The 27,975-nt window shown below is 37.7% G+C and overlaps 3 protein-coding genes across 3 annotated transcripts in view; 2 read left to right on the forward strand and 1 right to left on the reverse strand.

The window, feature by feature from the left end:
- The first annotated feature begins 1,978 nt into the window (after positions 1-1,978).
- LOC134740557 (uncharacterized) lies at positions 1,979-2,993 on the forward strand. The gene is made up of 3 exons (XM_063673074.1): positions 1,979-2,369; positions 2,447-2,707; positions 2,788-2,993. Exons 1-3 carry the CDS (start codon positions 2,090-2,092, stop codon positions 2,955-2,957), a joined length of 711 nt encoding a protein of 236 aa, XP_063529144.1. The 5' UTR covers positions 1,979-2,089; the 3' UTR covers positions 2,958-2,993.
- Positions 2,994-4,102: 1,109 nt separating this feature from the next.
- On the reverse strand, positions 4,103-6,345 carry LOC134740556 (cyclin-Y-like protein 1). Its single transcript, XM_063673073.1, has 2 exons — positions 6,228-6,345; positions 4,103-6,121 (listed from the first exon to the last, which is right to left on the reverse strand). The coding sequence occupies exon 2, from the start codon at positions 5,998-6,000 to the stop codon at positions 4,990-4,992; it is 1,011 nt and encodes a 336-aa protein (XP_063529143.1). The 5' UTR covers positions 6,001-6,121; positions 6,228-6,345; the 3' UTR covers positions 4,103-4,989.
- Positions 6,346-6,485: 140 nt separating this feature from the next.
- The window catches only part of LOC134741028 (uncharacterized), a 33,523-nt gene continuing 12,033 nt past the window's right edge, over positions 6,486-27,975 (forward strand). The window contains exons 1-13 of the mRNA XM_063673756.1: positions 6,486-8,428; positions 8,511-8,718; positions 10,641-10,788; positions 12,173-12,285; positions 12,748-12,814; positions 16,776-16,816; positions 20,380-20,407; positions 20,615-20,734; positions 20,815-20,912; positions 21,139-21,213; positions 23,025-23,077; positions 24,096-24,283; positions 27,353-27,522. Of these exons, the coding sequence (XP_063529826.1) occupies positions 6,675-8,428; positions 8,511-8,718; positions 10,641-10,788; positions 12,173-12,285; positions 12,748-12,814; positions 16,776-16,816; positions 20,380-20,407; positions 20,615-20,734; positions 20,815-20,912; positions 21,139-21,213; positions 23,025-23,077; positions 24,096-24,283; positions 27,353-27,522 (3,063 nt within the window). The 5' untranslated portion in view covers positions 6,486-6,674. The remainder of the gene's footprint in view (positions 8,429-8,510; positions 8,719-10,640; positions 10,789-12,172; positions 12,286-12,747; positions 12,815-16,775; positions 16,817-20,379; positions 20,408-20,614; positions 20,735-20,814; positions 20,913-21,138; positions 21,214-23,024; positions 23,078-24,095; positions 24,284-27,352; positions 27,523-27,975) is intronic.

The raw sequence follows: 27,975 nt of genomic DNA on the forward strand, positions 1-27,975 counted from the left end.
AATCTTGTACGCATAGTTACTTATTAATAATCTAAATGCCTGCATGCGCTATGTGCTCAGCACGTCTAGCACGTTTTGGCTTGATGCGCGCGACTTCGTATGTCAAACCGAACTTGTGTATTTATTATATATTGAGAATGAGAATGAGAAGAGAAATTTATTGATAACATTATTAAATAATTTTACACGTCACACAGCATACACATCATTATCACAATAATACATAATTATTAATATATATCTCCTTCAATATCACGGGCCTATAAATCCTGGTCTTTTGATAGGCTTGCGTGGGGATATAGATCCAACACGTAGAGGCCCCTTGGAGAGCTTTAATGTCATGTAGAACGCCTGCTGGAACCCGTTCACAGGCGCAACAATAGACACCCATGAACCGGTCGCAGCAGGCATTGGGACTATTGCAGAAAAAGTGAACAGTATACCGGTCTATGGATTGAAGTTTGGGTGGACAATGAGACTGGGCTATTGTAAAGAACTCCGGACACCTGCCATAACAATGTTAAAACACGTTATCGAGGCAGGTGGTGACTTGCCGCTGACTAGATGGGCCCCTCAAACTGCCGTCGTGAAGACGACCAGGAGCAACACCGGTGTGAGCGGCTCAGGGGTGTCGAGAGGTGTGCGCCGCTTTCTACCCAGTGACTGATGTTAACAGCCACTGTGCCAACTCGCGTCTTATGCATCTTTCACTTCCACCCCTAGAGCATATAGCTCTTACGACTCCCCTCTGGACGGCCAATGAAGGCAAGCCAGAGCTGAGAGTCCTGCGGGTCCCCTTGGGGTCCACTCCGACCGACGAAGGCACGTCGGAGACGGAGACCCCGACCGACTCTCTGGAGCACTCGGGTCCGTAGGGTCGTCACTCCCCAACAGCTCGCCACAAGCTGCCCTGCGGGCTAAATAATAATAATAAATATATATTATTATTAAGCCCTGTAGTAGCCCATACCTTCTCAAGGATGAAACACCGTTGTGCGGTAGAAAGACATCGCAATATCTAAGCTTCGTGGGTCCATAATATACCGCTGCGTCACTTTCATTTGGCATATTGAGGAAAGAAATGCAAATAGCGCAACCCGAAACAAACCATGAAGTGATATAGGGATTTCAAAATTGAGGATAAACGTGTAAAGCTTAACGCAGATGGCGCTGAAATCGCTAAAAATATGTAGTAGTAGTAAGTAAGTAGTAAATCACTATTGTACAAAACAAAAATTATTAACATGAAATTCATAAATTTATTCTTATTCTTATATAAATTTAGGTACAAAGGCGAATATGTCTAGAATGTCTAGATTAATCTCTTTGGTTCCATCACAGTTGGAACTATGGATGGTATACACTCCATAGTTGGAACCAAAGAGTATATAACCACTACGTTTGTTGGAACCATTGTAATCTCACATGTGTAGCCCGCTCCAGACTACGCGGCGCGAAGCCGCGACCACACTCGCGTTCGCGCAGCCGATTTCGCTGATTAGCGAACTAGACTCCACACACGCGTTCGCGGCTTCGCGCCGCGATTCGCGCACGAGTGTGGAGGGCCCTTGTGGGTTTTAAAACTTAGGCCTCATTCGCACGAGCGCTTTTTCAACGCGCATTAAAAAAGCGCTTGATTCCGTTCGCACGCTAAATTCGATTTAACGACCAACGTTTAGTCGAAATTCCAACGACGCTTAATAAAAAGCGCGCCATGCGCCTTCGTGTGAATAATAGCAAATAGTTATTTGTTTTACACGGGGGCAAAGTTGTTGTTTAACCTCTCGTGCTAATATTGATACCCGAGCAAGCGAAAGATTCCAAAATTGAAAGAGTTGCTAGTGGTCGCGCGTTGAAAAAGCGCTCGTGCTACTGAGGCCTTATTGTTTCACGTGCCTATAGTGATTTCAGTGATTTGTTATTGAGCCGGAACAGTCCTTATCCCTACTCACGTTAATGTGACACTGACATTAGTTAACCCAAAAATATTGTAGGTTATGTTATGTTATGGGTCATGGAAAATAACAAGAGTAACTAGATTTCAAACGCTTATTTTGGTTGTATATTGCCGATTGTAAAACATATTATAATGTATAAAAATATTTTATCAAGGTCATTACTTGGTAAATCCGCTAGCTTGTTCAAAGGTTCTGTTGAAAGTGTTAGGCCACTTAACTGCGGAATTTGTTTAAGAAATCCTAGGCAAACACCGAAGCCAAACAACCAAGCCTCTCCAGCAATAGCTAGCAAATACCAGGTCATTACAGATAGCAATGCGACTGTGATAGAAAATACGGCAGAAGAGTTATATAAGGAGGAAAGCAAATACCCTATTTTTAGTGACGAATTCGATGGTGTTAACCTGGAAAGTATGGCGAATAAATGATCTTAATCATTAAATGTACACATTGGTGTTAAAATTCTCACCATTCATTACTTTTTTCAGGAGGAAAAAATGGCGTTTTTGAAATTGAAGATTTAGTATCGTTACTTCAAAGAGAAAACTCAAAAGACATATTTGTAGCAACTGTACCCCAGAGCATAAACTATGTTGATTACATTTGTGTTGTTAGTGCCCGTAGTAAAAGACACATTTTAGCACTGGCCGAGTTTGTCAGAAAAGTTTACAAGAAGAAATGTAACAAGTCAGACTCAATACCAAGGATTGAAGGCAAAGATTCTGAGGAATGGATGGCATTAGATTTAGGTATTTAATATCTAACTTATGTAATCTACATCCACAATCCACTTGTGCGTTAGGTACATTTTATATTTTATTGTTTTCAGGCAATATTGCACTGCACATTTTCTCTGAGAAAGCAAGAAAGGTCTATGATCTTGACTCGTTGTGGGCGGTAGGACCAGAATATGATGAACAAATGAATAAGAAACATGATGTTGCAGATATTTTCCAGAATTATAGTGAATATCTGAAAGACCTCAAGCCACTGGCATAGCTGTTTAATTTACCAATAAAACAATTATTTAAATCATGTAGCTTTTATGCATATAAACCTATCCATAATTATTGATAATAGTTTTACCCTTTAACTTAAGGCCCATCCTATTTCCATCAAAATCATATAAAACAAATTGGCAGTTGAATATGGAATCAATAGTGTAGGAAATATAGTTAAATTTATGTTGTTTTGAAATTGATTGAAACAATTATAAATATAGCCTCGTAAGTACCCATGTACTTGTACAAGTACATATTAAATTCGAGTTTTCAACTCCATAAAGTTCCAAATTCAAGTGCAAAAATTGCCCTGGGTCTTACGAGGTTAAATTACATTGAAGTTAAATAATAGTGAGTAAAAACCGTACTGATCTAAATATTTTGAAATATGTCTCACAATAGTTTAAGTGTGAACATTGAAGTTATTATTTTAATAAAATAATAACCAAAAATGTATTTATTATTATTTTAAGACTATGGGCAGGACATTCTGTCTTAAAAGCTTAATGCTATATTAGATTCTGTAGGTGAAGTGTCAATTATATTGCATTTTCACCCACAGAAGTCATAATTTGATTTGATTTCATAATGTGATGACCCGTGGATGACCCAATATTAAGTTATGATTCTACAAATTATTATAAACTTGTTTAAACAAAAATGCAGTGATGACTTTCCTACAATATAATCTTTAACAAAAAAGGAGCCAGTCATAAACATGGGCGTCATCAGCAGTTCCTCTTTACTAAACCATGCTTTCCAAGAACAAGTCTGCTATAATATTTGATTGAAGAGATCCTTTGATTTCTCCAGGGTCCCATCATCAAGATCCTAACTTGATGACAATGGGACCAACTGTGAAGCATTATCCTTTCATATGAATAAATATCCCCAATTGAGTCATGTTAAAGAAATTGGGGAACATACACAAAAAAACAATGATCCCAAAAAGAGGTCATCTATTAATTATATCACACAACATTTCGATTTTTTCTACACTTGGCATGGATTGGCGACACTCCTTGTCACAACATGTCACATTTTCTTGACCCCCTTCCAACCCCTAAACGTGTGACGTAATTAATGGATGACCCCTTGATGTTGACAATTAATGATTAATGAATGAGAAATTAAAATAAGTGGTCAATTAAAAGTCTCATATAAAATGTTTATTTTCGCTTAGTTATATAAGAGATACATAAAGTATTGATTGTGTGAAATTATAATACAGCAATTGATTTGTATACTAACAATGGAATAACATTAAATTTGAATACAAACTTATTAATTCATAACTATTGAAATAAAATGTCCATCTGTTAATATAATTTGATATACAAAATAACAATTTGGCATATTTTTGTTTATGAACTAGCTTGAATTTCTAAATGCATTGTTAAAATGTAAAATAATTACAAAAGCACAGCTGTCGACTACAACATTCATTCCACAATCACAAGATTTCTTTCATTTCAGTCAGATACCTAATAAAATCTAATTATTACTAAGTAGCATAGTTTAGGAAGCAACCTATATTTATAAATATACAAGTGCTTCTAATGGACTAAGAATAAAATTAATTGGAAGCCAATATATGATGATAACCATAAAATGTATTATGATAAAACATCAATAAATTATAATAAAATATTGTAAGAAATAAGTTATGTTGTATTAAAAACAATTATTGGACCGCTTGTAAGTCTTTCATTTTCATGACTAACATCAATACAATAATTACATAAGGATTATAGGGTACTATTGCAACACAACTATTCATAGGCTTTCCACAAAAAATGTCTCATAAACACTGAACTAATAATTTGCCTTAAGTCAGATCTTAAAAATATGATCGAGACCTGTTACTGGTTTACTTAGGAAAATGAAGGCTACAATTCAAATTATGAATTTAGGTGCAAAATTTCTAAATATAATTTAAATATATTCATACAAAATACACAAATACATACTCCAAAGTGGTTGCTTTACTTTTTTGTAAAGTTTTGGCTTATGAGCTCATGACTACTGATTTAAGACAATATGGCCACACTTCTCCTCACACCAGCACCTGAATTGACATTGTCTAAGCTTGACCATTTCTTTATGCCATTCTTGGCAATTTCAGCAGATATTTTATCTTCCATAACTCGTGACATAGCTTCTAATTTCTGTGCTCTCTCCTTACTCAGTGGTTCACTGGGAAAAGCGAGGTCATTTGCCTCGGCAAGTGTGCGCAGATCAAAATAGTATTTAGCATACACACTAGATGGAACATTGATATTGAACTGTAGCATTTCTAAAAACTGCCTCTCCAACTCATTCATATCTTCTACAGTTATGTCTTTTAGAATTTGGCAGTAATCTACATTCCAGACAGCCTGGTCATCCCACACCTTACTGGCCAACAATATGGCTCCTAAAACTATTCTTTTCCAATTAGATGCTGCAATATCTAATTCAGCACAGATGAGAAGGCGCTCCAAGTAGACCAGTGTGATGATGGCACATTCTGCTGTTAGTTGTGCAGCATTAAATAAGGTTCTTACAAACTTATATATCTGTTTGTGCTCAGGATTATATTTATCATAGTCATCACTCACCCCTTCCTTGCTGAGTGGGTGTAGTTTCTCATCAAAAATATCGTGTCTACGTTCAGATGTTCGATTCTTGATATGGTAGTAGATGGCCAAGGCTACGCACTTGACAGTATTCTTCAAATTAGGTTGTGACACAGTACTATCATCTAAATAGATAGTAGAGCAAGAACTGCTTTTTTTAAGTTTGTTGTCCGCAATCTGGTGCTGGCTGCGCTTTCTGGTGATGCCGTTCTCTATAGACGCCTTAGACCTTTCCATGAAGATGGTTTTGGCTATTGGATCTTGCGAAGGGTCGATATCGCCGTCATCCGGCTCGCGCTCGCTGATGTGCTGGATGTTATTAGAACTGACCTCCCCTTCCGGCAGGTAGTCCTCCAGCTTCACGACATCCTTCCGGATCGGCGAAGGGCTCCGGTAACAACAGCAACTATTTTGGTTACCCATCTTCGAATGCAAATTATGAGCGCTAAAGATAAGTCGTTATCATTCTACAAGCACTGCCAGTGTCTGAATGCGCGTAAATAGCGTGCCGAGTCACTCGAATCACATAAAAGGCCCATAGTATCTGAAACAAATTATATGTACCATCAATTCTATACGTTCTAACGAAATGAATATTCAGTTATCACGTGCGGCATACATTACATCAAGCAAAAATAAAAATTAGGTACCTCGACAATTGTGATCAGTATTAGTCACATTTCACTGAAATGCAAAAATTATAGAAGAGAAAATATATCATTCACTTTTCGGAGGTTCGATTCTATCCATTTGACAGAACTCGAACGTCATTAAATTTGTTGCTTGGCGTTTTTTATTGCGCTTGCTTTTGCAAAAAAAAATATTGTTATTCATTGTTTTTGGTTCTTTAGGATGCGCAGCGCTGGCAACATATTAATCACTACATCCAACCATAGACATGAAACAAGATGGCGTGCGCGTGGATTTCCGGTGGCGGCCATTCGTTTAGAAGGAGCGACGTTGTGAGACTGTTTGAAGTTGTTAATTAGTGAATTTAAAGTGTTTTAGACACCGGTATTTATATCAGTGTATTTCAATATTGTAATATAATAATAGTAAAATATTTTTAGTATATAAAGCATACTGTTTTTGGTACGATGCGTCGTAAAAGTGAGCGTACAGCTACCAAGAAAGCAAAGCCCTCTCCCGAGAAAAAAGCAACGGAAAAGGCAAAAAAAACCAGAACATCTAGACGACGGAAACAGTCTACTTCTTCCGAAGAATCCGCTGACGAGACTAGCCCAGTTCGAGAAGCAGAAGCGACTCAAGCGACTCCCGTTGAGCAGGAACAAAAACCACCTCAGACTCCTACTAAAGAAAAAGAAGTTTCACCAGATGATGCACACGAAGTGTGGCATGTAAAAACCGCAGAGGCGCCCAGCGACACGGGAGAAATACAAAAATTAAAAATATGCCTAACTCGCCCTCCCTCGACGCCCGAGCGAGTGGACAGATCACCGCGCAGTCGGAGGAAGCATTCCCGTGCTACTAGTTCCAGCGATACAACGAGTGTCGAGGCTGTCGAGGACCGCAAGAAGAGTAAGCATCGTTCCAAGCACTCTGCGCGCGAGTCCAAGGATGAGAGTGAGAAGAACCAAGATAGCCAAGGCGATGAAGCTGATTCGGAGACGCCTCCAGAACCTAAAAGTCGTAAAATTTCTCAGAGTAGTGGAGTTGTAGGTGATACTGTTCCTGATGAAACGCCCATGTCCACTACTAGTGACGATAAAGTGATTGAGTCAGAAAATCCTACAGCAAGTGGACAATCACAAACTGGCACACATTCTAAAGATTCTGATATTGAAGGGAAGACTTCTGATGCTGATACAACGGTTGCATCACCACAGGCTGAAGTCAAAGGAAACCAGTCTGAGGACAGTAAACAATGTGATAAGAATAGTTCACCTAAAAATGAATCACAAGAAAAATCACAGTCTTCGCAGGAATCGGAAAAAGCTGATGAAAGGAAAGTTACAACACAGTCAACTGAAAGCAAAGCTGAAAAGACTGAGTCACAGGAGCAATCTGATGGATCCCAAGAAAAGGAGGAGACACGTAGCGAGCATGAGGTAAGTAAAAGTGAAGATAACAGTAATAATAGTAAAACTGAGGAAGCGGAGTCCTCTCAAAATGAAAGTTCTAAAGCTACTAATGACAATGATGTTGTAGATAGCTCTGAAAATGTAGAAAAGAAGCAAAGACAGTCTGCTTCTCCAGAACCAGTAAAGGAGAGGAGAGTAGAGCACAGTACGGAGAGAAATAATAGAGATCTTGAACGCTCTGATTCAACACAGTCACATGAAGAACCTATACAGAATGGCCAAGGAGCTCCTATTGTTGTGAGTCGGAAAAGGAGATGGGGCTCCAGGTCCAGTAAACTCACTACCCAGAAGTCAATAACTATCTCTACTGATGTATTGAAAGATATTATTCCTGATGTGAAACCTGTTGAATTTGAAGAGGTAATTGAAGAAAAAAAACAACACAAACGAGTTCAATCCAATGACAAAGTTGAGAGGCCTGTTTTACCTAAGATTGTCATAGACAATACTGATCACCTCGAGCACCATAAAAAGGAATATGAAGAAAGGGAACCTGAAAAATTAAAATACAGAGAACCCTTGTCAGCAAATAGAAGAATATCAATTGTTAAAGATGATAGCATTATTGCTCGACCACCAAGTCCACCCAGGAATAAACAATCATGTATTCTGTATATCACCAACCTTGTTAGACCATTCACATTGCCTCAACTGAAGAATTTACTACAACGGACAGGAAGAATTTCAGAAGATGGTTTTTGGATTGACAGAATTAAGTCGAGATGCTTTGTTAAATATGAAATTGAAGAGTAAGTATCTACCCATTTAAAGTATTTGTTTTTATTTCTATGGTAAAAATATACTTATGTCTGTACTTTATTTTTGTTACAGTCAAGCAGTTGAGACCAGGCATGCCTTACATGGAGTTACTTGGCCTGTGTCAAATCCAAAGACCCTACAGGTGGACTTTTCCTCTCAGGAGGCATTTGATAAAGCTAAGGCAAATGAAGATACAGACAATGCACAGGCAACTACTATACCCGGCACTGTGGAGGATTGGCTGCGGGAGCAAGATATGAAAAGAGAACGAGAGGAAATGGTATGTATATTTATCTTTTAATGAACTATTTTATATTTAAAAACCGGACAAGTGCAAGTTGGACTCTCCCACCGAGGGTTCCATTCCTTTTTATGATTTGTTGTTATAGCAGCAACAGAAATACATCATCTGTGAAAATTTCAACTGTCTAGCTATCACTGATCAATGAGATACAGCTTGGTAACAGACAGATAGACAGAGGAGTCTGAGTAATAGGGCCCCTTTTTTACCTTTGGGTACGGAATTCTAAAAACTGTTCATTCATGGCTGTGGATTTTAATATTTATTATTAAAATTCAGATTCTGACCCCTCCCCAATTTCATCTCTACATTATTATACCTCTATGGTTCATGTCATAGAGTCTCCTATATAGTGCAAATACTCTTTGGTCTCAGAGCCTACCTAGGGTCACCGGAGAGATTAAGAACTATTATTTAAAGCTGAAAGTGGTCACTTTTACAACAATTCTGCCATAAGAGATTGACATCCTTTCTATACCATCCATAACAAAAAGTTTTAAACTTACCGCAAAAACTAAGGATACCTATTGTCTCAATGTAAAATAAGCCCTAATCTAATGACATTGTGTTTAATATTCGGTTGATGACTATATTGCGATTTGACCTTTTGTCATAATCTAAATAAAATAGAATCAGAATTTGAAATTCGAAAACAAATTTGTAATTATATACCAGTTACATATTTCAATTCATATGGTAAAATAATAAAATTGGAAAATTGTGATATTATTGTTATGGTGGTATTAACTACTCTTATATAGTTTAAGGCTGAAAAGATGACTGCACTCTTTGGGTGTTGGATTGCAACTAAATCAGTATGGATGGTATAGAAAGAATGCCAATCTCTTATGACAGAATTGTTGCAAAAGTGACCGCTTTCAGCTTTAAATAATAGTTCCTAATCTCTCTGGTGACGCTAGGTAGGCTCTGAGACCAAAGAGTATTTGCACTATATAGGAGACTCTATGACATGAACCATAGAGGTATAATAATGTAGATATGAAATGGGGGAGGGGCAGCAAATAACCCGACCAAAATACGTAGGTTGTTTCTGGTATGTTGTCAGGAATGTTAAAACGTGTTTTTAATTTTGTCGCATTGCGTATGTTCTGTCCCTCACGGTCGCACGGGTGCACATCTATGATCTATATAAAATACTAGGTGTATGGTCTAGGTACTTCAGTGTATGGTGGCGCCGCCTATTTACTGTTTTTACGGTCACTTTTTGATACATGAAGATTCATTTCCTTACCTCTACCTTCCATATAAATCAGTAAGAGACTGTCATTTTCTATTACGCGATTACATCTGATTTTACCCGAAAAACGAATGTCGTGCTGAGAGTTAACGGACTGTAAATCACAATTTGAATGTTTTAATTTTTTTTCCTGTTATAATTATTTGTATCCTGGTGGTGGAGTAAGTGTGACGGTTTATACAGTTAACTAAAATTTAAAGGCCCACTATTATTCATTATTTTTTTTTTTGTGATTATAGCAATACAGTGAGTAAGTCTTATTTGGTAAAATAATTGGACAAGTCTCCATAATTCTAGAATAGATTTTTATTAAAAAACATTTCTAATTGTTTTAAAATGTATTCAACTTCATGTAATCAAGTAGATACCAAGTTAACGGCTTTATACTCTGCACATAGTATTTGTTATTAATAATGATTCCAGATACTGGTTTATTTTTTCTCTAACATAGAAGACATTTTTTATTTCTCGGTAGATTTTTTATTTCTGAAAACATTAATTTCATTAAAATAAAACTATGAAAACGGATTAATTATAAATTCAATATACGCGATATAATCCGTTTTCATGGTTTTATTTCATGAGCAACTTTCGCGGCAACCGAAGACATATTATATATTTCATTATTATATAAATTTTCCAGGATAAACCATGGGAGCGAAAGGCGGCTGCAGTGCGAGAGTGGGACTTCGGGAAGAATGAGAAAGACAAGGACAAAGAGAGACCTAAAAGAGACGAACGTATTTTGGACAAGCGACGACACCGCACTGCTGAGAGAAGCCCTGAGCCAGGTAAATCCTAGTGAATAAACTTTTTTTAACGACTTTATTAGTTAGTAATTACAAGTTATAACACACATGTCATACAAAATAAAACATTACAAAGATCTTAACCTAAACTAAAACCTAACAAACACAAAAACTATTCACAAAATGCGCCCCGCGCCCCTCCAGATGCAAAGGAGCCCATCACGCTCACCGCATTGCCACGTTGAACAGCGATGGACAACCTTTGCAAAAGGAACGACCCGGAGCGAGGGTCATGACCACTCTCCCGCAACCGTCTGCCCACTAAATAGCTTAGCTTTTTTAACTAAATAGTTCAAACCTCCTGTCTACATAATTCAACAAAGTATTCTCGATTATTTGTAAATATTTATTTTTAATTTGAGCGTTTTACGTGAAATGGACACGTAAGCTTATATAATTTATACTCATCCCAACATCCTAACTGACTAAGAGGCTTAACCCTTTGAATGCCACGCCTATCGTGTGCGGGGCGCGTCATCGTGAATTTTATTGGAATGCATGAAGGTTGATTTTGGGCTGCAGGCTGTAGGTAGAATGTATTAATTTGGTTTCACAACTTTAACTTAAACTCGTCCGTTGACGTAGACTGTTTTCATCTATTTACCTCCTCCGATTCTTCTTAAATCATCCGACCATCTAAACTTTTGTGGACCACTCATTCCTTTATTAGGGTTTCGTACCCAAAGGGTAAAAACGGGACCCTATTACTAAGACTCCGCTGTCCGTCTGTCTGTCCCGTCTGTCACCAGGCTGTATCTCATGAACCGTGATAGCTAGACAGTTGAAATTTTCACAGATGATGTATTTCTGTTGCCGCTATAGCAACAAATACTAAACACAGAATACAATAAATATTTTAGTGGGGCTCCCAAACAACAAACGAGATCTTTTTTTGCCGTTTTTTGCGTAATGGTACGGTACGGAACCCTTCGTGCGCGTGTCCGACCTGCACTTGGCGGGTTTTTTATTGGCACCACTCTACAAGGTCCTTTGTCCACTTATCCAGGTTTTCTCTCATCATGTGTCCTGTCCAGCGCCACATTTGTTCTTTTATTATTTTTGATTTTGCCTTGATTATGGACAATTTGACTCTGTCTCTCAGTTTAATATTAAGTATGCTTCTTTCCATACGCCCGTCAGTTAACGCCTTTGGCGGTCAAATGGATAATCATTTTGTCATAATTATTTAACACATGTTTTTTATCTGGTAAAACTACCAGGTACCCAATAATTATAATATTTTATTATAATATGTTGTATTAAAATATTGAGAAGATGAATAACATCATAGGTTAATAGTGTGGTATTTTGGCACTAGGTACATGTTATTATACTTGAATAATGATATGATTATTGTATATTACAGCAAAAAAATTCAAGAAAAAAGAGGAAGAAGCTCCAGCCAAGCTGTTGGATGATCTATTCAGGAAGACAAAATCCACTCCATGCATATATTGGTTGCCGCTATCTGCTGAAATGGTAATTTTTTCATATTTCATAATTAATAAGCTAACTGTTGGCAGTATACCCAGTCTAATTCTAAAACTAGTGTTGCGACTATTGGACTAAATTAGACCCACTTCCCATTATTTGATTGAGCTTAAACTTCACATATGCAACATTATGGTACCATCAAGTTGATCTGGATCTAGTGATGGAGACCGGCCATAGGCCATGTATAGGTGGCCATAGCAACTCTGGGATTAAACAATGCTACCTCATTGTGTTTAAGCTTGTTGTAATTTCCTCAGTTGAGTATTTAGTTCACTGTTATAAGAAGTGCAATCAGTGATCACTACCACCCAGAAGTTAAAACTGTCCAGGACAAATGTAACTTTGATTTGACAGAACTTTTTATAGGTCTCTAGGTGGCTAGAGAATAAAATCATTTATCAAACATATTTTTTTTTACAAAAATCTTTCTATTCTATTCCTTTTCAGATCGCCATAAAAGAGGAGCAGCGGCGCCAACACATGGCCGAGCATGAGCGCCGCATGCAGGAGCTGCGTCGCACACACCGCCGCCACTAGCATGGTCCGTCCCATACTCGCTCATCCATCTTACACCACACTCACACACATATATACACACACACTCACACAAACCACACACGCGACTTCAGTCACAAACTCAGATTGTGTGAGACCAACAACTATCATTTCTTTAATACAAAACACTACATGCTCATCTCGACTAATCTATTGTCGCTCTAGCGATATTTCTTTTCAGGTTTCACTTATTCATTTTGAAGACCTTTTACTTTAATAAACTATTGTTAGAGAAACATCTAAGTTCTGGTTTATTGTAAGTTAAATGTAGGTTCAACAGAAACAAGATTGTCATGAGAGAGACAATTGATTTTATTTTCTACAAAATGTTATAGAAAGGCACGCTTGGATGGAATCCTATGATTTAATTGGTCGTCGCTGATCGCGTTCGATAACTGAGAGGGGACATTCTCGGGACGCCGTGGAGGGATAGAGACTACGTCGCTGATATGCCCTGCAAACAGTGCCAACAAATTGCCACTTGGTGGCTGGTGGCGTCGTCGAAAGTTGCCTCGCCTCGAATAGACCGTTGGTCATTCAGTAGCTATTGAAACGCTGCACTCCAATGAGACTCCGAAATAAAATTATGCTTGACATATGTAATGAGATGGAAGATATAATGAACAATCAGAATATGACTTCGACAGACATGGCGCTGGATATTAAACATTTTCAGCCATTGAGGAGCTTATAATGGATCACTAAGATTGTATGCCTCAGGAGCTAGCCGTCGTTACTAAATATAAGGAAGTGGATCTATATGAATTGTGAATTTATTATCCACTCTCCGCCTATAATAGACTTAGAATGAAAACTTAGGGAATTGTGTACTACCCATACAGAAATGTTTTCCAAAAACTTCCATTGTTTGATGTTCAATAAACAATATTACATTATATGTCATGTTTTATTTCATACCTCATGGAATCCTATGTACCGATTTTTTAATTTGCCCTAAAATTTAACATTTTCCACAGATTCGTTGATTGAATTAAGTGTGTGAAGTCTAAGACAAATTCGTGCTTGAGAGTTAATGTAGATGGCGCTGTTAGGTTCGGAACGTTATGAAAATATAGAAAAAAGAAAAATATCTATACATATAATAAAGCGGAAGAGGGTCGAAAGTCTGTACATGGAAGATATTCGAAAAAAATTGGCTGGGGATACTTAGAATCGATAACAGAACACATTCCAACAGTTTTTAGAATTTTTGTCTGTTTATCTGTTTGTCTGTTTATTTGACCGCGCTACAAATGAAAACGGCTGAACGGATTTTGATGCAAACTTTACTAATCTGTCGAAAAAATCCACGGCCAGGTTATAGGCTATAAAAATTTGAGAAATTTTACCCCTAAGGGGGTTAAAAAGGGGATGAAAGTTTGTATGGAGTTCAAGATTTATTTTAAGCTAGCAATTTGAAACTTCGTAAGAAGATATATTATTGAAATACAAGAAAACTAATTTCAGCGTTTTTGAAAATTCATCCCCTAAGGAGGTGAAATAGAGGTTGAAAGTTTGTATGGAGTTCAATGTTTTTTGAGTGCGTTACTTGAAACTTTGTATAATGGGCATATTATTATAATACAGGAAAAGTGATTTTAGCGTTTTCAACAATTCGTCCCCTAACAGGGTTAAAAGGGGGTTGAAAGTTTGAATCCATTACAAATGCTTTGAAACTTCTTAGAAAGGTATGATAGACGATTACAAAAAAACTAATTTTGACGTTTTTGGAAATTTAACCCCTCAGGGGGTTGAAAAGGGGATGAAAGTTTGTCTTGGGGTGCAAATTTTATTTTAAGCCAGGAACTTAAAACTTTGCAAAACGTTAATTATATTAAAAAGTAAGAAAAAAAATTCTGCGTTTTTAAAAATTCATCCCCCATGGTGGTAAAAAAGGGGTTAAAAACTTTATCTTGATAACTATATCATTTTAGCTACTAGGCCAAGTTAGGTATCGTTTTTGTATAAATCGGGTATGCCGGATTCATTTATGATAACAAAATGACACTATTCCCGAGTGAAAACACAAAAACTATGAAATTAAACCGCTAAACCGATTTAGATAAAATTTGGTATAGAGATAGTTTGAGTCCTGTGGAAGAACATAGGGTAGTTTTTATCCAAAAAATGGAGACTGCGTTTGCATGGAGAAGCGGCCGTGCCCTTTCCTCTTAATAATGGTCACGAAGGTGGGTACTTAAAAAAAAACATTTTTCAGTAAATGTCAAACGATTTGGGACTTATACGCGTTACCATGCCTTCCCGAAAAAAATCGAATCTTTCGCGCAGGGGTCGGAAACCGGTATTTGCTCCATACAAAAATACCGGTATTATTACGTTCTTTTTCGTTCTTTTGTTTATAATTTCATTTTTAATGGGACGTTTTAATAATGCAAAATTCTTTCCTAAATACATGATTCAGTCCTACGTAATGAGCATAAAAAAATTCTAAATGTTGGGCTATTTCGGGGTTTTTAAAAAATACCGGTTCCGAGCCCTGCTTTCGCGAAAGTCTCGCAATGCATTGCGGCCACAAGGGGCACGGTCTCAGGAGTCTGAGAAAAAGCACGGTGAGAGACTCAGTGGCGCTCTAGCCAGGCAGGTCGCTTCGCTTTCGGCTGAAACGGCAAGCTAGCGCGAGTCTCGATTGTGATCCCAAATTCATCGTACGCAATACATATGTAGGCGCAGATCCTGACGGAGTGTGGCGCCGGAGAAGCCGTGTTCATCCTGCGTATCCCCCTCATTCCGAGCAACTTCCCGTTCCGCTTCAAGCGCCTACAGGTCCCCGTGAGCGTCTGCTTCGCTATGACCATCAACAAGTCGTAGGGGCAGACGCTACGCAGTTGCATTTCCCACTCCGAAAACAAAAAAAAGGGGCAGACGCTGCCCGCCGCCGGCGTCATGCTTAGACTGATTTGACTGGAGGACCGATTTGGTTGACATGATTTTGATGAAAACACCCAAATATTCCGAAATACGTTTTTCCGATTTTTATAACCACGACTTTCATAATCCCGATTATTTATAAGTCCGAAATATCAAAATTACGATTTTTAAAAACACGATTGAATAAAATCACGAATGTGCTATTTCCGAAAATTTTAAATCCGATTGTCACTTGACAGAAAGCTTAAAGTTCCGGTTTTACACTTTTTCGAAAATATTTTTTTTCCGAATTCCTAAATTCCGAAAAATCATTGTCCGATCGGAAATAAAATAATTCGGTATTCAGAAATTCGGTTTTTTACAAGATCGGAAAAATGAAGTCCGTGATATTCAAATGAAGACTCACATTTTAGTAATTATTACGGGTACCTGTCGTGCCGCGTCATGTAAATTCGGCATAAAATATTTTTGGCATAAAAATTCGGCATAGATAAATTAGACAGAACTGCGAACCCGAACTGTTGCTAGAAGTGGGTTAGGTTAGGTTAGAACTGCGACCCCCAAGAAAACGAACTGTTGCCAGAAGTGGGTTAGGTTAGGTTAGAATTGCGACCCCCAAGAAAACGAACTGTTGCCAGAAAAGTGGGTTAGGTTTGGTTAGAACTGCGACCCCCAAGAAAACGAACTGTTGCCAAAAAAGTGGAAATTTAAAAATTGGGATATTTAAAATAGGAATCACGTTAATTCGGAATAAGGGCAATTCCGAATTCGTGATTTTGAAAATCGTAAATGTTAAATTCGGTGTTTGCCACCATCGGAATTGTTATAGTCGGAATTATGTAGTTCGGAATTTACAAAATTCGGCTTTTTGGGTTTTCGGAAATATAAATTTTCGTGATTTTCATCATTCGTAATTATGACAGTCGGAATTTTGATGGGTCGAGCATTTAAAAATCGGAATGATAAAATTCGACATTCTAAAATTCGGAATAAAATTTTTCGGAAATATGTAGTGTACCCGATTTGGATAGGTACAGTCAAGGACGTAAAAATACAAAAATGGTACTGTATCGTTCGATATACACCTACTACTCTATGCCGTTTAAATCACGTCAAAAAATTTAACAAGGGCAAAAAAAAAACATTTTGGAGTGTAATTTTATTTACTGGTAGCAAAGAGGATATAATATTATAGAGCGGTACAGTCATAGTAAATTTTGTAACCACAGTAAATTCACTGCCATCTATCGACACACTTTAAAACTAAAAATGAAGATTTATAAAAATACGATAAAATGTATTTAAATATGGATAAATGATTTTTTTTATTTGCATTAATTATTTTTATTATTTTGACCCATGTTCTTTCACTGATATGCGTCAAAATTGTTAAATAATAACAAACGAAACCGTTAACGCCCTCTATACGAGAGTAGGCAAAAGGTAGTAGCGACATCTGATCGAGAATCAAATTTTCGAGATTTTCAAGGCACGTTTTTTCCTTAGACTGTATCCATCTATTACGGAGTTATATCTATCTTTGGTGGTAGGTACATAATTGTAAAATATTTTATCTGGACTACAGTCCTCTAGCGTATCCATCTGTCAACTTTACTTTAAGTTCCGTCTCCAGGGAACAGGGAGATAAATTAGGGGTGAATTAGCCGCTTACTGACACAGACCGAATTCCACGCAGGCGAAGCCGCGGGCACAGCTAGTATAGAATATGTGGTAACACTGGTTGCCAAAAGTTGACGATTAATTATTGGTTTTAAACTTTATTGCACAATGCACATACATATACTCTTCTTCTTTCTCCGTGCCTCTTCCCATTTACTTGGGGTCGGCCCTCTGAATATGTTTTCGCCATTTGGCTCTGTCAAAGTAGGTTGCTGGTATTTTTTGCGATTTCTTCTCTAGGTTTCTCCACCAGGTGGCTTTTGGGCGTCCTGGTAGTTGTTTGCCTGTGTCAATTTCTAGAGCAATTTTTACCGGGTGATCTTTTTCTCGACGCATTACATGCCCGTACCATCGGAGTTGGCTTTCATGGAGTTTGTCTGGAATTGGGGTGACTTTGAAACTGCCTCTAACATATTCATTTCTAATTTTATCTAGCTTCGTGACGCCGCCTGCCCATCTGAGCATTTTCATCTCAGCGGCATGAATATTTTATAATGCACATACATATACAACAGGCGCATTTAGCCTTTGGGCTTTCTCTACATCTCTACTATTCAAAAATAGGGCCAGAGAAATGCGTGACAATTTAGTTACCGTTACCACCAAACATGTTACTGTTTTGACAAGGTACAATTTTTTCGTAGATTTTACACATGTAATATAAAGTCCGTCTAAGCTAACTTTGTACCGAAGCAAAGTGAGGTTTTACATTAAGCCTTTATAGGGCAGAGGGGATATATTCCCACCTGATTTTGAACTTTAATTCAAAGTGATAAGGTTTAATTTTGCATCATGCCTTATAAAGGGTTAATGATTACATTACCACACTGTCGTTGCGAATGCCATGCAGGGTTGCATGGGCGTAGCCACGGTGGGGCAAGGTGGGGCAGTTGCCCCACCCTGATCTTTGACCGCTTCTGGTCTCTGACCAGAAAATTAAATATTAATATAGGTAATTTAAAAATTACTCCGCGAATCGAGCGCGCATGCACAGAGATTATTTGCGATTTCCAGACAAAGTTAAGGTAGTCCAGACGGGAGCAATTTTTCGCCAACTGATTAAATTGTCTGATGAAATCAGGTGGTGCGGACGCAAACGCCAATATGGCTCGCTGATTTCGACCACCGATTATGACCGATATTACTGAAAAAATTGAGGTGCATACACAAGAATACCAATTTATGACGCTAGTATTCGCGTTTGGGGGCATTTGTTCAATTTAGAACGCTCAAATATTTAAAAAATATAAAATATTTAAGCGATTAAAAAATGCCCCCCAAATACAACCGTCACAAATTGGTTTTCCTGCGTCCGCACCCCATTTTATCGGTAATATCGGTCATAATCGGCAAGCCAAATTGGCGTTTGCGTCCGCACGGCCTGATTTGACCGGACAATTTAATCAGATTAGGGAAAAATTGTCTCCGTCTGGACAGGCCTGAAGTTAGATTATTTACAGGCTTTTTTTCTATTAATTATTAAATCTACCCTAGTCCTTGTGCTATTCTCACAACTACAAGATAGTAAGGAATTTTTTTTTCTGTTACTACTGCACTCAACCCCTGGTTTATTAATAAAAATAAACCAGGGTTCGAAACAAAACAGCCTACGTACACAAACTAATAATGGAAATACTCCGTAAAAGTATCGAATCGAAAAGAAAAAACTTTGAATCGTATATAATATGATTCGCGGTTTGCCTTATGGGAATATAGTTCAGATCCGGAAACCGCTTTCAACTTTTAGTATGTTATTTAGTATTGGGTTTCCAAAACTGCCGGGAGACAGCGGCGCCGGCCATCTACTTCAGCGGAATGACTTCCGCCTCTTTGCGAATATTCCATATTGCTCCCAAACTGCATTGCACATACACATGTGGGGTATTAAATGAAAGCCAATTAAATATTCTATATTTAATTTCTACACTGTAGTAGTTTAAGAGCAATTTGCAAAAGAAATGAAAATGACGTAAAAAAAATCGATTATTTGGGTTTTACAACCAAACCAAAAGTCGGACGTTAAAGCGATGTACTAAAATATTAAAGATGATGTCTCAAGCCATACACAGATATCAAAAAATCAAAATCAGACCAAAAATGAAAAAAAATTGTACCAAAATATAGGTATTTGCCAGAACAACTGCATTATTAAAGTATAAAAAAATCTAAATTGGTCATTTTCAAGTTTTGGAGACCCAATACCATGCCCAACAACATACTAAAAGTTGATGGCGGTTTCCGGATCTGAACTATCTCTTCGACCGTTTCCCAAAAGGCATAGTACTATTTATCCGCTCCTCTTTCCCCTAACCCTCACTCTCCTGTAGATCGAAAATATTCGAGCTGTTTCAACCGTATCCTGTACAGGGTACAGTTGAAACAGCCTCCCCTACTTCTGCCCCACCCCTTAAAAAATGCTGGCTACGCCCATGCAGGGTTGGCTTGGTCCGACTAAATGAATCTTTGACACTTTCTGCGACATGGGAAAACTTATTAATCAGATTTAATTTAGTGGGGTCATACACTTTGCTCCATAGATTCCCGAGGTTGAAGTATTGTACCTACCTAGGATGGTATTGCATTTGTCCAATTTATTTGTCCGATGTGTATTTGCATTTCACATTTTGTTTAATGAGAGAGTGAGAAACAATGCACATTAGACAAATGGAATACCACCCTTACCTATCTTACCTACAGATAAATAAATACACAATGATCTACATTTGTTATCGAATCCTGACATCCAATATTTTACAACGAGGATAATCGCCGCAATTATTTTAATTATCAATATCTCGAGATATTTTTCTTATCAATGGGATAAGAGTTGTAATTCTTGGCGATAAAGTTAAAAGTAGTCGTGCTGGCGGATTAGGACCGTCGGCCGCTGCTGTTTTAATTAAAGTGGTGGTATTTTGACCAACACCATGGTGAGTAGTATTTCTATTATTGTAGATTCTATATAGCGTGGCATATCTTCTTGGTTCATGGCTGCATTTTACCGCCCTTATAAACCTGTCTGGTTACATATGAATAACCTCAACAGGCGTTTGTAACTTAATCGAACATACAAAATCATAGAAATACTCGTAACTGCCTTACAATCGGAAAACTGAACAAAGCTCTAAATGGTGCCATGCTTTGATTAGTTCCTAAATATGACCTTGTATTACCGTTCTCAAGGGTCTAGTATCGTGGTTCTACATGGTGGCACTCTTGGCGGTGGCCTCGGCCCAGTTTCCCATCACAATGCAAGAGTGGCTAAGGGGAGACTTCACTCAACGAGGGTTCACAGGAACTTGGATTTCGGGTAATTATTGCTATTCAGTTTTTGTAGGCGTTATCATTTTTACTCGTCAGGCGCGTTTAGTACACTTACTTTTTTTTCAGACACTGAGTTTACTTATGTAATTCCTGGCGAACCCGGTATCTATGTTTACGATGCCTCAATTCAAGAAAGCAGTGTGCTCGTGTCTGGCGCACTCATGGTATGTCTTAAGTACAAAACAAAATATTTTCTGTATCTATTTACTTGCCTCTATCCTGTTGATCTGCGTCCTAAAACCCAAATGACACGACTGGGTAGTAATCCCTTTCCCAACTGAGCTACCTATCAATCAAGTCAATGTTTCAACTAAGCTATCAACTTAAAGTTGAGAGTTCGAATCCCGCTAAAGGTAGGCTAATTGTTAAATTCTTTATTTTTATGAACAGGCATTCCTGAATACATCCAGCCCCATTTTGTCAGCGGATAGAGAATTCATTTTGGCTCCAAGTGAAGTTGAACAAGTAAGTACTGCTTTATTGCTTAACAATGTACATACTTAACTACTACATAGGTTTCGTTATTTCGTTTCGTTTTCCCACAAAATGTATTACATATACCTAATCTATGCAAAATAATACATTTAGGTATACTCCGAGGCAATAAAAACAAGTCGCTTTGTATGGACATTTCCGAAGACAGTGGCCCATTTTTATTGCTATTGAGTACCTATAGTAACATTACGGTATACAATTCATAGTAATCATAGTGAACAAGTACTTCAGTAGTATTTCTTGAGGGTTCTTTCAATTAACTATTTAGGTACCTAAAATATCGTTATTTATGGAACGGGGAGTTAATTATCAGAATGGAAATTGTACAACAAATCCATTTAAAAACAAAATTTTAATTGCCTATAGTAATAAAAAAAACGTACTTAGAAAGTACAGTGCTCTAAGAGCAGAAACGTATCATTTTCTGCACACTTTTTAGAACAACAATGACCCACTTTCAGAGCATGAGACATGAAAAGAAATTACTTACCTACAGTAGCGGCTAAAAAATCTATCATATTCCTATATACATTTTCTTGCAGGCATTCATTCCAAAAATTCGTGAAATTATTAGACTTTATATCATGTAAACAATGATTGTATCATCATCACGATCATATAATATACATACTTACGTCCCACTGCACGTGGCAACATATTCAGCCACGTTAGCACAATGCGGATTGGGGACTTCACTCACACCAATTAATGTATGTTATAAATATTGAATTTCTTATTTGAAAACACTCAAAAGCTAATCTTACCAACAAAAAAACCTAGATGGATCGATTTTTCACTCTCGTTAGCCTCTGGTTTGAAATTTAAACCGAATCATTACTTTATATATTCAATACAAATACCCATCGGCTACCGCGAAAACTTGGGCAAACTAATTATTAAAAATGTGCCATAGTTAGATCGAATTGTCCTTTTCATACGCCCCTATGTTTTAAATTTCACATTAGCTATATTATATTCTTTTTCTTCACACCAGCTGGTAAAGGCTCTCTTGATTGTTCAAAAACGAATGAGAAAGTTGCCTTTATCCTCATTTGTGGCAAACAAATCGAATACAAATTTTGAATTGTTTCCTACTTATGTTGGCTGGTAGAATTGACTTCTAAATGATGAATTTGTATGATAAATATTTAATGACGTTAATTTGGATTTGATTTTGTTTGATATTGTACAGTAAGTATTTACCTTGCGCTGGTGTGGTGAAAAATTCTGTGTTTCACTCGGTGGAAAAATTTGTTTAACCCTCGTGCCTTCAAACCCTCGCAATAATAATAATAATAATATTCTTTATTGTGCACAATGAAACATGATTAAATACAGCAATGCTCTAGATTTCACTTTTCTTTTTCAATTTTGGAATCTTTCTCTTGTTCGAGTTGCTCGGGTCTCAATATTAGCACGAGCGGTTAAACAACGAGTTTGCCCCCTTGTAAAACAATAACTATTATCTACATTATGTGAGATAATTGACAAGTAATAATTTGATAAGAAAATTTACGGTATTCGGAAAGATAGGCATGTGTGATAAATTGTGACGTTCTCAATCAAAAGGTACCAAATTGTCGCTTGCCATAGGACGCTCTGACAGGTTATTTATTTGCAAAGATACAAGTAAATTTCGTCTTTATGGTATGGTAATATGTTAACTTACTGTATAAAATATTGCACTTTCTGATAAGTAAATGGAAACTAGAGATTAGATTAATTTCTTACTTTATTTTAAACAAAATGTCTCTTCAAATGATGTATTACCATTGTTTTAGGTGTACAGATATTCAACCACGGCGAAGTTCGCTCTCTACCAGATTGCCACACAGTAAGTTTCCGATTAGGTGTTACAAGTATATTTATTCATGCAGGTATATGTATATACATATTTGTTTGCAGGGGTGCTAAGCTAATAGTTTTGCTGAATGTACGCACCTTTATACTTAACTTTTTCGCCGCCATTGACTTGATATAGGTACAGTCAGTACATTTCGTGCCCTCACGCCACGACTTCATATCAAGTCCTGGTTTTGGTCAGGTTTGTTTACGTTAAATTTTTGACATGGCGTTGATGCCGTTGATGACACTTTAGTACTTTATTCATTGAAGAAGATATTGATCAGATCTATATTGAACTTTTTATATTTAATAAAGTTGTTGGCGCCATGGGCAGTATGGGCACGACGACGTCTCACTATGCCGAGTTCAAGACGTTCAAATTCAAAGTTTCTCTACCAGCCGGGCTAGCACATGATTGGCGCGAGAGTATCTCGCCGCGACATAGACTGTCCGTCCCCCTTTAATTCATACAGTTAGTAAAAGACGGGTAGTCTATCTCGCGGCGAGATACTGTCGCGTCAATCATGTGCTCGGCCTACAGTTAACCTTAAGGCATAGCAGGAGGAGGCAAATTGAGGGTGGTGCTCAAATTAAGAGGGGATATTGAATTATTACACGTCGTTACAGAGGCAAATGCCATAAGAAAATTCAGTCGGGATCTCGGGATATAAATTATACTTAAGTATTTCCAATGGCAAACTCCAATCAAAACCTTAAATAGCAGGTTAAAAATGGCTCGATAGAAAAAAATCAAGAAAACATATGTCTAAGTCCTTTAATTTAAATTGTATATCGTTACCAGTACAGTATCGTTAACAGTAACATAAAACAAAACTCACGATGGCCATATTATTATCTTTTGTCTCAAGTTTCGCGTGGCGCGCCATATTTTTTGTTCCCTTCTAATTTACTGGCTTTACGCCTCGTCTTAAGAGCGCTTATTTAGTTACTTTTGCTCTCATTTCTTTGAGTTTTCTGCACATTTCTAACGCCTTTATAAATTACAGGGAAGTGACGTACGTCGCCGACCACCAGCGTCTCCAACTGTGTATCTTTGGCGGCGGCCACTCTTTGGCGTACGTGTTAGATAACAACGTTTACTATCTGCCCGAGAACTCGAGTGAGGCTATACAGCTCACCGACGACGGTATCCCCGGCGTCATATACAACGGACACGCTGACTGGGTTTATGAAGGTGGGTAAGGAGAAGGAGGGTAAGGTGCGCTAGCTACACTACCAGCTGTAATTACCTAATTACCTACATTTTCGGTAGCTCCCACTCCCTGCCAATATGCTGGACAGCAACGTATACCATACCTACAGGCACGAATTAATAAACTAGTGGATGTGAAATGACTCCTATTTAGTATGAAAACCAGTGTCGCTAAACTCACACATTCATAGCCACGTTAAAATACGTCACACACTTACAAAATTGCTCTGATTCGTAGCAACTTTCCATACCAAAAAGTTATTACCGGTGGACATTTCTCGAACGAATATCAACTGTAGGCTACATGAGTGACGGTTTAAAATATAATGTCAAAGCTATATGACATACGACTTTTTCATTATCTCATTCATCTCACAAAAGCTCGCTCAACGTTCACCTAATACAACTACTCAACACCAGATGGCGTTATTTATATAATTTTAAAATCACTTACTTATTACAGGCGAGAAAAGGGCTAAAAAACCAGTATAAGTAAGGTCTAATTACGCATGGTTTGTTACGGATCTCACGGTCACGTTACACTGGTGTTTTCGAGACCTCTACACGCCTGCGAGTAGCTAACCGTTGGAACTTCTTTCCATTCGACGATATAGGGAGGGGACAGTGTAATCGGAGTGTTTTATCGATATTTGTGTGTTCAGTTAGGTATTGATATTTCATTACCGTATGTTTTAACACATTTAGATGATACTTTATTTATGATTATAATATAGGTAGTGATAATCGTGATTGTATGAAAAATAATATGTAGTACAGTACAACAAATATCTAACTAGAAATTTGTTTCTTATTAATTAATATATCTTAAAGTCAAACAGATAAAATCATAGTTCTTTAAAGGTCTATTAACTCGGTATTGCTGATATTTTGTGATCACAAATCTGCAATTACTTACATAGGTAAGTATTCGTCTTTAACAATATATTTACTTGTAGCAGCATTTAAGGCCAATCTAGACGGGACAACCTGATTAAATTGTCAAATTAATTGTATGGTGTGAAAGCATACATGAAACTGGCTCATCGATCCCACTTGATTTGATTGTAAGATTGTGACCTATCAAATCAGGAAGGGGGGCGGCAAAATTCCAATATTTGACGCTAGTTTGCGTGGTACGGAACACTTTTTATTAATTAAGTGAGCCCGAATGTCACTAATAATTACTAAATTAGTAACTAAGTTTTAGGCGTGTGGACGCTAGATGAGATGTATGGCAATTTTATCCCCAGAAATCTTTCTCTAAGAAATGCTCCTAGCAAATGGTGCTATATTTTTGCGGAAACTAATTTTCTTGCCCAGTAGCATTGATCCATTTATTTTTAATATCGGCATCTTGTGGTAACCTACAATAATTAATAATAAAGAAATAGAAAATGTAAAACGTTTATTCATGGCACATTGCATGCATTGTACGCATAAGTGCATTAAGTACCTAGTCTAATAATATTAACGATGAAAATATGATGGGTGTAAGAAACAAAAACGTATGTAAAGGAATACGAAGGTTTGAAAGGTTGCCATGAAATGACCCCGACTTAACTTAGTGCTTGATGACCAGAGCTGCCATATTTACTAAGACACTGATTATCCCAAATAATAATTAGAAACGTGTCTAAAATAATAATTTATTACCGAACTACCAAACATCAAACTTGAAATATCGTAACTTTAACTTTATCGATATAAATATCGACATTGCGCAGCATCTGAGTAGCGAAGTTATTTGACATTTAGGATAGCGAATATTCCAGATAAACGTAAAGAATAGTGACAAAGGATTGTGAACTCTAAGTTCTAACTGATAAAATATAGATTTACTTAACGAACATTCGTAAATAATGCAAAAGAAACAGATTTTTCGTATTTATCGGATTATATTTAAATAAATAACCACCGGTGATAGGAAATACCTCCACGTGAAAGATTTTTTAAACCGCTGTGATTTCTGCAGCTTAATACTGCACAATACGGCATTTTAAATTTAATTATCAATTTTTGTTAGACGAGCGTACGTACGACGTGAATGTCATTCGAGCATGAAGTTTACACAACAACTGAGCATAGTCTGTGCATAAAGTGAGTCGGTCGCTACTAACTGTCGGATAGACGGGAACGCCCACTTGCCATCTCCATCCTACTCCGTGCCTACAGGCATTGCACTTTAGAAAAAGGCGACGAGCACAATAATATGCTGTGAATAAACAATAAGACATAAAACTGTCAGCGCTATTTTAAACTCAGAATTATTATCTTATTTATTCATAGGTATTATTCATGCATTATTGGTCCTATTATCTTCTCTCCAAATTGACTATGCAAGAACTTTGTTTATTGCATATAAATGACATACCTATTTCGGCTATTTCCCATCTATTAGGTAACTACATTAATCAAATTGTGGAATGACTGTGCCGGGGCGTGCGTAGAAAATACCTACCACAGGACTTTATAGGATACAGAATCTAATAAGTAATATATATAATACTAGCTTTTGCCTGCGACGTCGTCTGCGTGGAGTTGGTAACTTGGGTAGCTTATTTTTTTATCCAATTTGAATTATATCGATTCCCTATACAAACATCCACCCCAACCACTTCCCTTTTCACCCCCTTAAAGGATGACTTCTGGGATAAAAACTACCCTATGTCCTTCCCCGGGACTCAAACTATCTCTATGCCAAATTTCAACTAAATCGGTTCAGCGGTTTAAGCGTGAAGAAGTAACACACAGACAGACAGACAGACTTTCATATTATTAGTATGGATATGTATACATGTATATGGGTTGGTTCACTCGATTACACAGTCTTCGTATCTACTTGTCAAAACGCATCTACAATGTTTCACGAACTTAGTTCTAGGAAGCGAAATGAACCTGTCACGTGCCCGGGCGGAGTGCACAACATCCTATTCCCATCATAGCGTCCGAAACAGGAACCCCCTGTACAAAATGCACTCTGCCGGAAAACTCTGTCATGGTTACGAGAGCTCGTGATGAATATGACCGTTAAAACAAAAATGCCATTTTCAGAGGACGTGATGTACACGGGCCAAGCCACGTGGTTCAACCCCACGGGCACGTACCTGGCGTTCGCTAGTTACAACGACACGGTGGTCGAGACCTACTCCTACTACTACTTCGTCGACAAGACCGATCCTGACGACTTATATCCGGAACTTTGTGATCTTAAGTACCCTAAAGTAAGTGAAAAGAACTGGCCAAGAACTGGTAGCTATACCAGTTAAAATACAATACAATACAAATACTAACATATTTTAAGTCGAAAACGCTCGACATGTTTCACTCCGTACCGAGGAGCGTCATCAGAAGCTTGCGTCGACGGTGACGGACCGGCGCAGACTGCGCGAAACGATGGCACCAGATCAAACAGTTCCTCGGATCATTCCCCATTGTACAGTCGTTGGATGGAGTCAAGGGGAAGGAGCTGGTATTGTGGAGCGCCAGACCAGAGATGAGAACAGTACTCCATATGAGGTCGAACCTGCGCTTTATATAACAAAAGTCGGTGACCCGGTGTGAAGTATTGTCTGGCTCTGTTAAGCACCCCAAGCTTTTTGGAGGCCAGTTTGGCTTTTTATTCCAGATGACTACGAAACTGGACTTCGTTCGTAATGTCGAACGTAGTTTGTTCT

This window comes from Cydia strobilella, chromosome 4 (genome assembly GCF_947568885.1).
Source record: "Cydia strobilella chromosome 4, ilCydStro3.1, whole genome shotgun sequence".
NCBI classification, from domain to species: domain Eukaryota; kingdom Metazoa; phylum Arthropoda; class Insecta; order Lepidoptera; family Tortricidae; genus Cydia; species Cydia strobilella.

Excerpts from the sequence above, each read along its gene's own strand:
- LOC134740557 (XM_063673074.1), top strand. The coding sequence starts at position 2,090 with ATGTATAAAAATATTTTATCAAGGTCATTACTTGGTAAATCCGCTAGC. Across the intron at positions 2,370-2,446 it reads CGATGGTGTTAACCTGGAAA|GAGGAAAAAATGGCGTTTTT; the intron begins GTATGGCGAATA and ends TACTTTTTTCAG. Across the intron at positions 2,708-2,787 it reads ATGGATGGCATTAGATTTAG|GCAATATTGCACTGCACATT; the intron begins GTATTTAATATC and ends TATTGTTTTCAG.
- LOC134740556 (XM_063673073.1), bottom strand. The coding sequence starts at position 6,000 with ATGGGTAACCAAAATAGTTGCTGTTGTTACCGGAGCCCTTCGCCGATC.